The 15,576-nt window shown below is 37.7% G+C and overlaps 1 protein-coding gene across 2 annotated transcripts in view; it reads right to left on the bottom strand.

The window, feature by feature from the left end:
• CUBN (cubilin) overlaps positions 1–15,576 on the bottom strand; it is a 256,044-nt gene that overhangs the window by 212,574 nt on the left and 27,894 nt on the right. For both annotated transcript variants that reach the window (XM_070600806.1, XM_008510973.2), the window contains 3 exons: positions 12,161–12,342; positions 10,184–10,346; positions 8,934–9,121 (listed from right to left, as the gene is read on the bottom strand). In XM_070600806.1, the coding sequence (XP_070456907.1) occupies positions 8,934–9,121; positions 10,184–10,346; positions 12,161–12,342 (533 nt within the window). The remainder of the gene's footprint in view (positions 1–8,933; positions 9,122–10,183; positions 10,347–12,160; positions 12,343–15,576) is intronic.

Below are 15,576 nucleotides of genomic sequence, written 5' to 3'. Positions count from 1 at the left end.
GCTAACCACCAATCCTCCTCTTTTTGGTGAGGAAGACTGGCCCTGAGCTAACATCTGTGCCCATCTTCCTCTACTTTATATGTGGGGCACTTGCCACAGGATGGCTTGATAAGCAGTGCGTAGGTCCGCACCCAGGATCCGAACTGGTGAACCCCAGGCTGCCAAAGCGGAACACGCAAACTTAACCACTGTACCACCGGGCCGGCCCCTAACTTTATATTTTTTAATGTAATGTGTGTAGTGAGGGTATGTCATCTATGAATTTCATTGCAGAATAGTGAAAGGGTGATATAAAAAGGTCTTAAAGTATAGAGAATCATTGACTTAACCAAAAACTCTGAACTCATCCAGGGGATTATGGAATATTTCTCAGTGGAAATAACCTTTAAGCTGAACTTGAAAGGTTATCCAGACCAAAGAGAACAGGCAGTAAAAGGAAAATTTTGAAAGTATGACAAAGCTGGTGGGGATATGGTAGCACTGTTACTCCCATCCATATCTGATGGAAGGATAAATTTCTGGGAAATAATTTGACAATATGTATGTGTCAGGAGTCTTCAAACTGTTCATAGTTTTGGACCCAGTAACTCCATTTTGAACATTCTAACATAAGGAAATCATTTGAGATACAGGCATAGACGCACAAGGATCCACATTAAATTATGTTCTATAATAACGAGAATTGAAAATATTCCAAATGTCTAATAATAGGAGGGTGACTAAATTATGGTACAGCCATATGATGAGTCTTACACAGACATGAAAATCACATGCCTCTCCCCTGACTCATACCAAGCTAGTTCCTTTCTAGGAGCTGTAACACAAATTTCACATACTGTAAAGCTATGCTAAAGATCGCTCTAAATGAACAGCAAATTTCTGAGGAAAGACTGTATCACCTTCAGCATCTAACATAGAACTTTGCAAAGAGCTATTTAACAAATGCCTGTGGATTCGTTAACTGTAAGGCGTGGTATGATGGTTCCATTGTTGTTAGAGATGCAGACATAGACTGCAATTCTTGGAAACCATAAAGCATAAAACACAGTAAGATATCTTCCTGCTCTCTAATCCTCCAGGGCTCCATTCGCTCCTGCTAAGATCGGAGGCTCTCTTTTCCATTTTGCCCATTAGAAGATGACAAGAAGGAAGAAAAACAGCCAAATAGCATCAGAGCAAACTAAGTGAGCCGTTCCCCTGGGCCTCACTAATGAAATTCAAGGACTTTAGCAAGGAGAAAGCAGCTGCAGTCCAAATGTTTTAAGAGGAACTTACAGGGCTCAAGGGCCCTAAACCTAGAAGGTACGATTGATTTTGGCTGTGTTCCTCTCTCTGTGGAAATGAAACCTTATTAATTCTGAAAGCCTATATTCTCCCTGGATCTCAGACATGGCAATACCTTAACCATAACGTATTTGAAAGAGAGTTTCAACTAAAATTCATCAAATGCTCTAAAGCGATCCATATACTGCTGCAGCACATCCTGCATTCAACATTCGAGGACTTGTGATTTAGCACCCTCTTCTCCCACTCCAAGAAAAATCTCCTTCCTTTGTGCTCCTGCACTGAGATAGATTGTATTACTTTTCCTAATTATTCATGTCCCTCCTTATAAGAGGGCTGAAAGTCTCTGCTCATTGCCATGTGACTTGCAATGCCTCCCCGTGCAAAATTAATACCTACCCTTCCCAGTGACTGTGGGCTTGGCCTATGTCCTGTTGCTTCGCCCAGCAGAAAGTGAGCAGAAGTGAGGTACCAATTTCCAAGCATAAGTTTTGGGAGTCACTGTGTGATTCAACCATCTTTCACTTTCCCCTCTCACAAGCCCAAGAGCCTGGGTTCCAGGCAGAGATGGGACAAGGAACAGAGCAGCAGAGCTGCCACTGACCCAAAACCAACATGTTAACATGAGCAAGGAATCAACGTACTTGTTGTAAGCCACAGAAATTTTTTGTTACTGTTTTTGATTTGTTTTATTGTTATTGCAGCAATAACTTAGAGAAAAATGACTCGCATTTGAACCTGGTTTGTATTAAGAAAGCGCTTTTTTTTCAAAGTTGGGTGAAGCCATGCCATGGTCACCTATAGAGGTGTCGCTCCAAATTCATTCTTTATAGTGGATCACATTTGCAAAGAAATGATAAGGACCACTTCAAAATTTTAATGTTCTGTGGACCAGGCCCAGATTTTTCTTTGATTGCCTTATTCATCCAGCAAACACTGATTGTTTCAGGCCCAGAGACCCAATATATAACCTGTGATCCACAATTTTTGGCCAATGGAATAGCCCAAATGGCTTCTGACTTTTACATTCATCAGATTGAACAAGTTCCCGAAGAGAAACTACTCATAAAAAATGAAAAATAAACAAACAGAGTTCTTATAAAGAAACTATTTCCTGTAGAGAGAGCTAAAATTAACTGGGCTGAAAAACACAGTTTATATGAAATTTTCAGTGTGAGATCTAGAGCCCAGTGAGAAGCAAGCTTTAACATCTGGAACAGATCAGGTCCTACAGCCACATCTTAATACGTGTGCTCATTTGTTTGTATCTGCTGTGTATCCAGATTTGTTTTGTATAATGATTTCAAAACTCTATTTAAGTATTACATTTTAATTCAAAGCAAACCAAATATGCCGGCACTTAGGCTTGGTCCAGCCAAGAGCTGAAAACAGGACCCGATCACACAGCAGTGTTTCACATGAGGCTTCTTGCGATGTGAACTTCAGGTTGAAATGCCCCTTAAGTAAGTGAAGACGTGATCCTGGAGACCAGCCTGGGTTAATCGGGGCACATAGGAGGGGGATGTGGCCTCACTCAAAAGGAGAGAATAAAGAGTGAGGGATAAGAGATGAGCGAAGCCACACAGGGACTAAAAATTTTCTGAGGTTATTAGCCTTCATTACTCATTATGATGTTTCATGATTTCATAGTTAAAATTTTAAAGCTTTTTATGCCCCATAAAACAATGTCCCTTCTAATATCTCTATCAATAGAGTAATCCTTGATATCTCTAGCTATCCTTCACCTGATGTTTTTAAAATCTGCTTTTCTAAAATCAGGAATGTTTGTCTAGTATTACCTAGAAGTGTGTTCCCACGTGATTGCAAACTCCAGTGTGTCACCTTCTGCTCCCATCTCTTCTCCTCCCCATCATCATCATCAGAGCCATCATCGTGTTAACTGTTAGTAATCATTCACTGGTGTGCCAGGCGCTATGCTAAGAACAGTCTAATTGTTTCCCGTTTTGTTTAGCAAAGCTAAGTTATCTACCTCCATCTACAAAGTCCTACAAGATCCAGCTCCTGCCTAACTCTTGTTTGTCTCCTCCCCTCTTTTGTGATTCCAGCCACACTAGTCTATTTCCATATCTTCAAGTGTTTTCTCGATTTGGTCTCTAGGCTATGTTGGCCCCTCTACCTTGAATCTTCCTTCTCTTTGCATTGCTTGTTCCTGCTCATCTTCAGACTCAAAATGTGACATCCTTAGGGAAGCTATCTCTGACCATTCAACTAACGGCATCAGCCATTATTTTCTCTCATAGGACTGTTTCTGTCTTTCACGATACTCTTCCCAACTTGAAATTATGTAGATGTGTGCTTACTTGTTTAATATCTGTCTATTTTACACACCCATCCCCTAGCACAGAGCCTGGCATCTAAGTTGTTTGATAAATATTTGGAAAAAGAATAGATAAATGAATGAATGACCTCTTTTAGCCCTTCTGAGAAGATTAGTATTACTATTCCTATTACAGATGAGGAAACTGAGGCTGACTGATATTAAATATCGTGCCTTTAGTAAAACAGAGAGTTGAAGGCCTTTATCATGTTTGCACGCAATATTGTTTTCATGTCCGTCAGAGAGTACTGGCCTCCCTCTCCATTTGCCCTAATAGTCTGTAGTGTTCTTAACTGATGCCCCTTCCATAGTGTCTTCTCACTCACTGTTCTCCATCTCACTTGTTCCATTGGTTTTGTGGTCTCCATGGGAGCACGCAACTCCTTCACATACAGGAAGGACCTACTTATACAACCTCTGGCAACTCCAAAACTAGGTGCTTCTACTGTCTCAGTCTTTTTCCTGGCTCCCACTATGCCAACCTATAGAATAATTTCACCTGAGCAATGGTATATTTTATCACTTCATTACAAAGCACCAGGATGGCCAAGTAATTGTGCAAAAACTGTATTGAGCACAACAGAGCTAAGAAACTAACCAAATGTTTCTAGTCTCTGCCAAACCCCAAAGCCAATATGCTAAAGAGTGCAAACTATTGAGCAGCTCCCCATTTCCTTTGTTTTCTGCCATCTCTGGAGAACTATTTCTCTGAACTAAAATTAATTTCAACATGCGCTTAACTGGAAAACAATATGCCTCAGCCTACTGTGGTGCATTTGCTCGCTGCTGTTACATTCCAGCTTCAATTGTCACAGGTCTTATTCCTTCTCTGCGATTGGGGTTTATACCTTTAAGAATTACTGTGTGAATCACAGCCATGAGACTCTGACCAGCATGTCCCCTTGGGGTAAGAAGTAGGCGCAGTCAGACCAAAAGTCAAAGCCCTATCCCAGGCTGGAGCTGAATAGCTTCAATGCCTAATACAGAGCAAAAGGAAGTCCTTTGTGAATTTGAATTCATCTAAAGACATGTGGAGAAGTGGGAATGCTGGGCAGGGCCAGCTGGGAGTGGTGGGGGTGGGGAATACAGGGAGGGAGAAAGGGAGGAAATGATAAAAGTTCCAGAGGGAACCCAGATCTTCAGGGTTCCAGCTTATTGTATTCTCCCACTCTCCCAATTTTTTGGTTCTTTCTTTAAAATCTTAAAGATTTTATCTGGAATTTGAGTTTCATCAGGTATCCCGCGTTTTGATATACCTCATTTTCTCTTTGTGATTTTTTACATTGTCTTTCATTTCATTCTCTATTTCCTTCCTTAATCCAGTAATTACGTAGGAGAGAGTTTATAGGTTTCCAAGTGGTTGGGCATTTTAAACTTTTTCTTCAATAATTTCTAGTTGCACTGCATTGTAAAGAGATATGTGTACAATTTCTGCTTTGTGAATTTACTGGGATTGGTAAGAGGTCTAAAATATGATTAATTTGTCATTCCATGACACTTATAGAATAGGTATACATTCCCTAGATTTCAGAAACCAAATTTAATGTAACTTACTTCTCCCTCTTATTAATTATAGTCTTCAGTTTTCCTATGCCATTGATTTTTGTTTGCTTTCCACTTCTGAGAAGGAACAGCTTCCCCACCAGCCCTCCTGTTTCCCCAGAAGGCACTACTCCTTCCCCTCCGCTTATCAGTCTCATAGTGTTGGCTTTCCACTGCCCCAAAGGCTGGGGGAGAGAGGACACAGAGGATTCGGAGCCGGTCAAGGAGATTTGGTGGGGTGAACAGTTCTATTCATTTCCTTCCACATCCCATTTCGAGCTCTGGCCTTAGCATTACAAAGGCTTCTGAAATAATTATTCAGCCTACTACTTGCATTCTCTGGGATTAAAAATTAAACTTTCATTACTAGCTTATGTGTCCTTCACTCAGAGTCGAGAAGGCTTAAATCACTTATGAAATATTAATGAGAGGTGCTGCTTTTTATTCTGAAAAGAAGCTTCTGTCACATTCATTCAACTTTTCTATAGAATTTAAAAGCTCTCTCAGAAAAAAACAGATGAACTAACAGTTGATCTGTTCTTGCTATACTCATTCTTTTGCTACCAGTCACATCACATCACCCATGGGCAACGTGTGTTTGTAGAAATAGAAAGTTTAGTTGAGAGAGATCTATAAATCTAAGAATTAATATATAAATGTATGCTTCCCGTTAAAAAAAAAAAAGGAAAATAAAGATATGCTACACTGGTTCTGGGCAATACCACATTTATTATCTTTTGTAGTTAAAATTTATTCTCAAATAAATGTCTACGGAGCTCTCTTTCAAAACCACACTGTACATAAAAGAGATCCATCAGGCAATGGTATCTTAATCTTCATTTAAAGGATATATTCACACGGCAACAAGGCATCCGGACCCACATAATGAAGAGATCGGGGATTCCTAGGAGTGCAGCCATTCCCACTCAAAAGAAAATTCCCTATTGTCATTCTCCCACATCTCTTTAGAATTCCCTCTCTGTTCACTCTTTCCAAAATTTTGGGTTGTCTTCTCTTATAAATTGAGTCAGTAAATGGCAAAGTCATCTCCCCTCCAAAACATTAATGTATCTGAAATATTATCACTGGGTTATTTTTTTTTATTCCTTTGTCTAAACATTTCACTTTTTAGGTATACCTTTTAAAAATGAAACCACCATTTTGGGGAGTAATATATTGAGTCATAACAATGTCATTTGAATTTGATTCCAGTATCACTTTCTTTCATGCCCACTGTCTAAAGGACATAAAAAGTAAGTGTAATTTTTAAAACATGGGCTTACTTCATAAATTTTCCCAATAGATAGATATGATTTAATGGCAAGAACGTTAATCTGATCAATATACATCTATCTAGAATCCTATGTAGGTACATCTAAATCCTATTCTGAGTTTGACCTTTGTGACCTCAATTTCCTCATTTGTAGAATTAAGGATCTAGATTAGATGACCTCTGAGGCCACTGCTGGTGCTAAAATTCTACAAAGCAATTGGTTGTATTCCTTTAGGATCGTCAAAGATATAACAGGGAAGTCTGTTTTTTCCATGGAGGGAAATTTGATAAAGACTCTGTGGGTGTATGTGCACATCAGAATGTTGATACTTCAATGGCCAGCCATGAAGGGGTCTCATCGTCTATCTCTGAACTGATAAGTTCAAAGCAGGAGTTAGCCTGGGAAAACCTTGCATTTATAGAATGTTTTTAATTCTTCAAGTTTTTTTTTTATGATTCATTTCCTTGATTTATCATTGCAAAGGTTGGAGGAATAGGTAAGGCATCTTTTGGAAGTAGGAACTGAAGCATCAGATAAAGAATTGCCCAAGATTATATAGTCACCAAATGACTGAACTAGAATGAGAACTTACATGAATTGACTCTAATCCCATTCTGGCTACAAAATATTCTGCCATTCTGTTTTTCAAAGTTAAATCTTTCAATGCTAGTTTTATGAATTTTTTTTTCTGATAATTTTTCAGAACAATTCAGCAGAGTTCACGTAACTCTTTATTGAAGTTCAATTAGCGTGTACTGCAAAGCCACAGAGGACAGGTCATTCCAGATGCTCTGATGGGCATTAGAGCCACCATAAAGAATCCGTTAGAAAGGTACTCAGATTTCCCTGAAAATTAAAGTTACGTTTTTGCCTATCTGAGAAGAGTATCATGCCCGGTTCCATGTTACAGTCCTGTGACCAGGAAGCCAGGTATGGAATTGGGAAATTCACGAGAGCTTCCTCTTTAGGGAAGGTGAGCCAGCTCTGGTCGTCGTAGCTACACTATTGCATTTCTGTTCTTATCAGAGAACAGTAGAACTGGAACTACTACATTCAGTTCCCAGCTCCACCGGTCCCCAGGCAAGTAACCACGGCAAGTGACAATTTCTCTGGGCTCCAGTTTCCTAATATTGAAATAGGAATAATAATGGTTGGGGTGAAGGTTCAATGAGTTACCTTATGTAAAGCAGGTACTCTATCCCAACAGGCTATGAGGAGACAGTAAGCATCCTATGCATTTATTATCGGATTTTAAAGTCTTAGACTAGCACCCTCACTACACAGTAAACACTCTCTATGTGTGAGCTATTTTTACTATTCTCAAAGTAAAAATACAGATGTTGGAAATTTAATTTTTATTTACATAAAAATATCTAATATTGCTGCATAGTGTAAAACTGACGTATTTTATAAGAGACTTTAGGAAACACAAACTGAGTGAATATACACATTCACCTCACCATCTGAGATATGGATTAAAAAAGATTTTGCTGTGGTGCCATGGTCAATGCCTTTCTTCATTTTTCAGCTAAGTCCAGATCTTATGCTAAAATTTTATGCTTACTCTCTCCACATGCGACAGAGGGAAGAGGGCAAAAGGCTACATAGGTTTTTCCTGGAAAAACAAATTGGTCTAATTTACATGAGCAAACAAAATTGACAATGCCTCTCTGAGTTTATATACAATGATTGCGCCCCACAAAAAGGGTTTTGTTTCTCTTGCTCAACACTTTAATTTGTGGCTTGGCTAATCACTAAGCAAAAATAATACCAGACCAGGCAAACAAAAGTGGCTTTTTTGTTTCAGATATTCTTATTACAACCATTACACACACTTAAATCAGAGTTGAAGTTTTCTGAAGTTGAGCAAGCAGAACCAATGAAGGAAAAAAAACCTAAACTCTAAAACAAGAATTATCCAGTGCTTTAACTTAACTCTCTGCCACTGACTAGCTAGCTCACCTGGGCAAATCCTTTTACTTCTCTAGGTTGAGTTCCCTCACAAATAAAATTGTCCAGGACAAGCTCGGAAATCCATATCCTATTAGTCAATCCTACTAGTCCTACGTATTTCCATTCTCCTTGATGATTAGGGCTCAGTTTCATAGCTTGTAATCTAGCATTATTACGAGCTTCTAGTCTCAGCTTTCATTTTCGTCCTTTGCTGTTCCATGAACAATCTCCTGTTCCACCATCTGTAGATCTATTTTTTGGCAAATTCTCTCCTACTCTTTGGAACAGTTGTTCTCAGACTCTAGCTTGCATCAGGATCACCTGGGGAGAGGGGAGTCTGTTAAAACACTAATTGCCGAGCCTACTCCTAGAGGTTCTGATTCAGCAGGTGTGGGGTAGGGTACAGAATTGCATTTCTAACATCCAAATCATCGAGGTGATCTGGATGCTTCTGGCACAACAACCATTTGAAGACCACTGCTCTACAGAGTATAAAAATGTTGATAAACATCATCTAAGGGCCACTGAGTAGTAAAAGTTACCTCAATGTAACTCTGAGAACAGCCACTCTGGCCTTCCAGCTCCACATGAGTGAAGTTGACCTGTATTTGTTCTCCCAGGGGCTGCTTTATAATATAGACGCATTGTCTGTTGCGAGTGAAAGGTCCAGACAAGTCAGCAGAGAGAAGACCCTCTGCATCTGTGTAGTTCCCTCCACAAGGCAGATCCGCTAAAGAGAACAGGGAAGAGAAGGCAAAGGTCAAGTGGATGGCCATTCCTCTGGCTCCCAGGCATTAAACACAGTTTTTAAAAATTCACTCACACCCGCATACACACACAGACACAATCATACACCCACTTTATTCACCCCGTATAGGATTGTACCTCTAATTATAAGATTTTCAGTTTGATGCGTATTTGTGGGACATCCACGTAGTGACTAAAGGAATAGATGTAGAGGTGTGTGATCTAACTTCCAATCTAACATCCTCTCCTATAAATTGCTTTTTAAAGACACGTATGCTCTCCTTCAGTCCAAAAAGATTCGAGGCAGTTCATAAAATGCACATAAAATAAAATATATAACTAGAAAAATGAATCAGATTAAAGGACTAATGAATACAGAATCGCAAGATGTGGTCAGGGGACAGTTGATATGCACAGAAAACAGGTGTGGACTACACAAATGACAGAAGGTCAGCTGCGGATTCAGCCAGAAGCCAAAGTAACTGGAGAAAGGGGACCAGCGAAAAGATGTTCATTGTTATTCTTCATGATATCGAGACATAAAAGGTGTTTTTCCTGTTAATTCTCATCATGACACGATGATGTAATGTTAAGAAAAAAATCCTTTACAGGCCTAACATAAAAATTATGGAGCATTTCATTGTTTTTTGTTAGTTTGTTTTAAAGTATCAGTGCAAGTTAAAGGCATAATAGCTGTAAAATCTGATATATCTCAAGATAGATTGCATTTCTCTCATGAACAACATCTCTCACAACAAAACATTGGATAATCACTAGGGAACTGATGTCTGAATTATTTACTTTTAGATGCATCACACATATCTACCATAGCATAATTTAGGGATCAAGGGGTATTGTAGCATTAATAATAGAACATTGGGAAGATAGAGAAAAAATCTGGAGCCATGAGAGAAACATTTATAAAGACATGTTATTAGTCTAAGTCAGTCAATCATCTGCAGCCTCACATTAAAATGTAAAACAGCTATAAGCATGGCACTACCCTTCACATCCATATTCAGCTCTCAATTATCAAGTTACTTACAAGGCGATGTTAAGTAGGTGATATGAAAGCCTTGGTCATTAATCTGGTTGTCAGAATGGAAATGAACTCTGGCAAAGGGCCCTGTGGTCTGCAGTGGTGGGACAGAGAATGTGGTGCAGAATTTCCCAAGAACGGGGTCCTGATACAAAGGACCATCTCGAATCTAAAACAAAAGAATGAACCATTAAGCTCGAAGTGGTCAGATTTTAACAAACTCAGTTCCTTTTGAACATTAACTTCAGAAAACTCATCATTTAAAAGTGTGGCTCTGGGAGGTTTTCGTATCACGTCCACATCTAACACACATTTGGGGTTCAGTAAAGGGAACCGCCTTCTCCCATCATCCCTGATGCCTTATCCTCTGTCTGAGTTGTGATTCCCAGGCTAAATGTATGCTTTGAATGTTTCTCATGAATTTTTCTCAATGTTTTCTTTCCAAGTTTCCCCCTCCCCTACCCCGCAAGATGTTTGTTTTGAAATAATGAATTCCTAGTGATCCAGGAGAAGAAAATGAATATATGCAAAGAGAGAAGAAGAAGGAATGCCAGCAATGCCAACTGATTCACAACTTGGTCTAGGTATTCAGAGGATCAGAGGTGAAAAATGAGGTGAAGTCAGGTTAGATGCAACATAAAGACAGTTTAATGATTTTAAAAAGTGCAACTTTAATAGTAACTAAGTACTGAAATAATGATGATATGACCTTAGAAATTCTCTTTAGTTGTTCACTTCTAATCTGTTAAATAATCATGCAACCTCGTCATAATTCTGTTGTAACCGTGAATTCTGTGCTATATAGAACACCAAGCCATCAAGGAACTAAATGATATTTTAATATGACCAACGTTGTCTACTCAAATTAGTTTTTCTATTGGCAGCAAAACTTTAAGGCAGCATTACTTTATTCCTATATTGAGCTAGTCCCTGAAATATTGTTGAGAAATGAGAGGCATTTCAGTATTATCAGAATGATTGATACTTTCTATTATACGTGTAGGCCGGAACTAATCTGTAGAAATGAAAAAAATGCCTCTAATTTTAATTTGATGGAATTTATTGAAATTAATTTCAAGAAAATTCACTTTAATGTCAACATGTAAAAAATTTTCCTGCCAAAATTTTCCAGGGAGAGGTAGATCTTCAGTCGTTCCCAAAGGTTTCAAGTCCATTACAAGTGCTTAATTACTAATGACTTTAACTTGTGAAGTCCCTGTTTGACAGCCGCACCCTCATCCTTTACGAATAATTCCACAGGACTGTGTTCTTCCCTAATGGACTTGGAAAAGCATATTGTCTTTTATCACTACTGCAAGGTGTACTGAGATTTATGGTGATAAGACAGGAGCAACATAAGAACTCAATCTTCTCAATGATTTTTTCAGTCTACAAACGGAGCACAACGTGGTATACCTATATGCTTATGGTATTAAATATACAGCCTTTTTTCCTCTTCCATACTTTGATCTTTTACTAATGGTAAGTAGAAGGGACACAGGTTGACTCCTCTCCTCCCAGTGATTATTATCAATATATTCCAGGGAGCCTCACCCTTCAGCAATCCATTTCAACACAATCACTATTAAGTTATTTTTCTTCATGGAACACTATAAGGCAACTTGTGAAACACCTTATTAATTTACCCCAGAGAACTGAAGGTTTGAATCTGCATTGGAGAAGATAGCTGTTATTGACTGTTTATTTCATTAATTCCACTATTCCCATGGTAGGGGACTAGGCTGACAGGAAATGACAGGGGAAGGCAAGGCAGTCTGTTTCCCAGATTCAAATGGAACCCAGAAGAAGCAAGAGCTGGCATGATTAAGAACAGGAAGACAGAGAGGCTTAGACACTGGCTGCCCATTGAAGAATACATGCAACATGTGCTAAAAAATTGTGGTCATCTTTGTGCATCACCAACCATAGTTCCCTGAGTCCTAATCATTTTGGGGTAAGTTCTATCTGAATACAATTGTATACCTCAAGATAATCTTTGCTGCAATCTTCATGGTGCTCCAGACTCAGGGTCCCAAAAGTAAATGTTATCAGGAGGTCAGGACTGGTTATAACTTTCCAGACACAATCTCTTCCGGGGGGATAGTTTCCAGGATATCCCGGAGACGTAAGAGAACCGTAAGTACCAGTCAGTACACCTCCACACTCTAAAATAAGAGGAAAAAATAAATTTACCTTTGTACACAAGTTATAGTTTATGTAGAATTATTACAGCCTTTACTGTAAGAAGACAAGCTTCATTTAAATAACTATGTGCAGTTTGGGACACTCTCATAAATTAAACAAGACTTTCAGCTTTCCGATTTGATAAAATTATAAATCAAGGAGTACCAGTTGATAAATAAATGAATCACCACGCATTGAGCTCTGTGCTTATCAGGCGTCACATAGAGATGTGATTCAAAATACGGTGCTGAACTGTCCGAGGGATGACTAACGGGATGATAGTCATTTTTTTCACTTTCAGAGAGATTAATTTCTGTATATTATCTCAAAAAATTCTGGAACTTCTGTCAGCCCCTAGGTCTTTCAACAAACCAGGTCATTTATACATTAGAAAAGTTAATCGCTACATAACTTTCATTTGAGACGGTTTCTTAACACTATGATATAGTTAAACCATTCATTTTATAAATGAGGAAACTCAAAGATCTATGGTGGTTGAGCCACCTGCCCGGGAGTGGGGTACGTGAGGGACCGGGCCAGGCTTTCCCCAACCTCTCCACTACCACCTCCATTGCACACCACCAGCCCCTAAAGTTGTATGTCAGTGACTGCAAGAATCTTTTCTTTATTAATACCCACATTTATTTAACAAAGAATCTGTCATGGCTTATAAGATGGAAAACTAGAAATACTAAAGAAAAATCTAGGCTGCAGTAAATACAAATTAAAGAAAAAAATTAAACAAGGTGATATTTCAGATACGTAAGATATGATATTTACACAGCTACGCAGGTTATTCAAACAAAAAGTTTGCTGCCAAGGCAAAAAGTGAAACAAATTAGTTACAATTCTCACTGTCCCTAATGAGAAAACATCTAAACTGCTCAGAGGAAGAGAAATTTTCTAAAACTTACTACTTAAAAAGTTATCATATTGGTAAATGAATTAAAATGTCCCCCAAAAATTAAAACACCATAAGCAAAGTAAAATGTTAAAGATAAACTGAGAAAAATGCAATGTGTAATACAAAGAGTTAATATACCTAATATGCGAAAGCTTCTAAGAAGAATAGAAACAGAGTGCATTGAAAAAAATTCAAATACCCTTTATTTATATGAAAAGATGTTCAATCTCACTCATAATAAGGGAGATACAAATACAAATTTCAGTGAGACACCATTTCTCACCTCTCAGAATGAGAAAAATCCAGAATTTTGAAAACAAGTTACTGGTGAGGCTGTGTGGAAACAGGTGCTCTTATACTTTGCTGATGAGAATGCAAAATGGTACAACTTCTACAGAAGAAATTGTGGCAATATCAAGCCAAAACTCAGGCATTTATTTTTTTGACCAAGCAATCTTATTTTTAGAAATCTTTTCCAAAGATACATTGGCAAAAATGTAGTAAGACAAATTCACAAGGCACTTTGTTGCAATACGATTGGGAATTCCAAAAGACTGCAAACAAGCCAAATATCCGTAGACTACTGATTGAATGGACAATGACACAGCGACATAATGGCACACCATGCTCTAGTTACGAGTAATTTCCAGGATATATAAAGTGAAAAAGCAAACAACAAACCAGTGTCTATTGTTTGCTACCTTTTATCTAAGAGAGGGAAAAATATGGTTATATGTGATTATTTGTTTATATTTTTAAAATGGAAGGATAAATCTAAAACTAATAAAAATTGTTACCTATGGAAGAAGAAAGGAACAAGGTGGAGGTGAGAAGGATGGAAGCTGGACTTCTCTAAACCAACTGTGCATTTTGATTTCATTTTGTAAGTATGAATGTGTTTTATAATATTATAAAGGAAAATTCAATAAAAATGAAAAAATTCTTTCAAATCACAAGCAAAATGAAATAACCATGTTGATCTAATAGCTTAACAACGAGTAGAAATATTCTGAGACTTTAAAACACTTTAATTTGACTATACAGCCCAAGATAAATATATCTTCAGTACAAAAAGAACATCCAAGAAACATTAAATGGTTTTAAGTTATCATACTATTAGTAACAATATTAGTAGCAACAAAATATTATTATTTTGAAAATTTGTACAGCAGGATTAAGTACATAGGTAATCAAGATTTTTAGTGTAAAAGAAAAGAGGTACAAATACAAAATTAAAAAGCCTGTAATTCAACATGCCAATATAGTGAAAGATCACAAGAATATATGGTATATTTTTTCTTTAAAAATAATAAAATATTTTCTAGTTTTTTCCATCAAAAGATTTAGATTCTTTGACTGATCTAGTAGCAATAGCCACTCCTAGCACCCAGATTGTGGGATCTGAGTACCATTTCCCATTAAATTAGTCACAACCTTTAGAGAAATAATTGATTCCAGTCTTGAGACAGTAGATGTATAAGAGACTGGAACGTCTCTCAGAGCAGAAAGCAAGGAAGCTTTCAAAGGTAACTGTAGTTGGGTCAAAGAGGCTCAGAAACTAATTTGAGAATTTCACCACTCAGCATATATGGAACAATTTAACATAAAAAAAATTCTAGAACAGATTAAAATATATCAAATATGATAAAATATGACTTCATAGACATCAAAAACAAAATCAAGAGGAATAATAGCTAATTGATCATTTTGGAAAAAGCTAGAGAACCAATCATTAATCTGAATACTGGAAAAAAAGGGAAAGGATCAAGTATTTATTCTCCTTTTCCTATAAGATCTATATGTGAGAGTAACCAAATAGTTGATATGGGAAAGTTCTACTCCACTGAAGAACTCCAGATAACAAATAAAGAAGTGACAAAATAAACTACCATCATTTCATAAGCCCCAATGAAAAACTAACTTAAACAAAGAAGCTAAGGGTTGCTAAAACCATTGGGGGGAGTACAAAAGAGAAGCTTTTTCAAGATATGGTATATATACATAATGGAATACTACTCAGCCATAAGAAATGATGAGAAGCTTTTTCATGGGAAGATCAAACTGAGAAGATTGAAACACTCCGCTCAATGTTACAGTCATAGTAGAGAGATGAGCAGACATCATGTACCTCCTCATGTGATTATTTTTGCCAAAAAAGCCAAACACTTGAATCTGATCAAAGCTCTTGATCTAACTACCAGTGTAAGACATGATAAATGGCACACGGGATACGAACAGCAAAATCCAGAATGTGAGATACTCTCAGTTTCTTTAACAAATAAATGTGAACAATGATTAATATATGGTAATA

Source organism: Equus przewalskii, chromosome 30, assembly GCF_037783145.1.
Source record: "Equus przewalskii isolate Varuska chromosome 30, EquPr2, whole genome shotgun sequence".
In the NCBI taxonomy this organism is placed as follows: Eukaryota; Metazoa; Chordata; class Mammalia; order Perissodactyla; family Equidae; genus Equus; species Equus przewalskii.
Note: the sequence above shows the minus strand (reverse complement) of the source record. Positions and strands in the feature narration are given on the sequence as shown.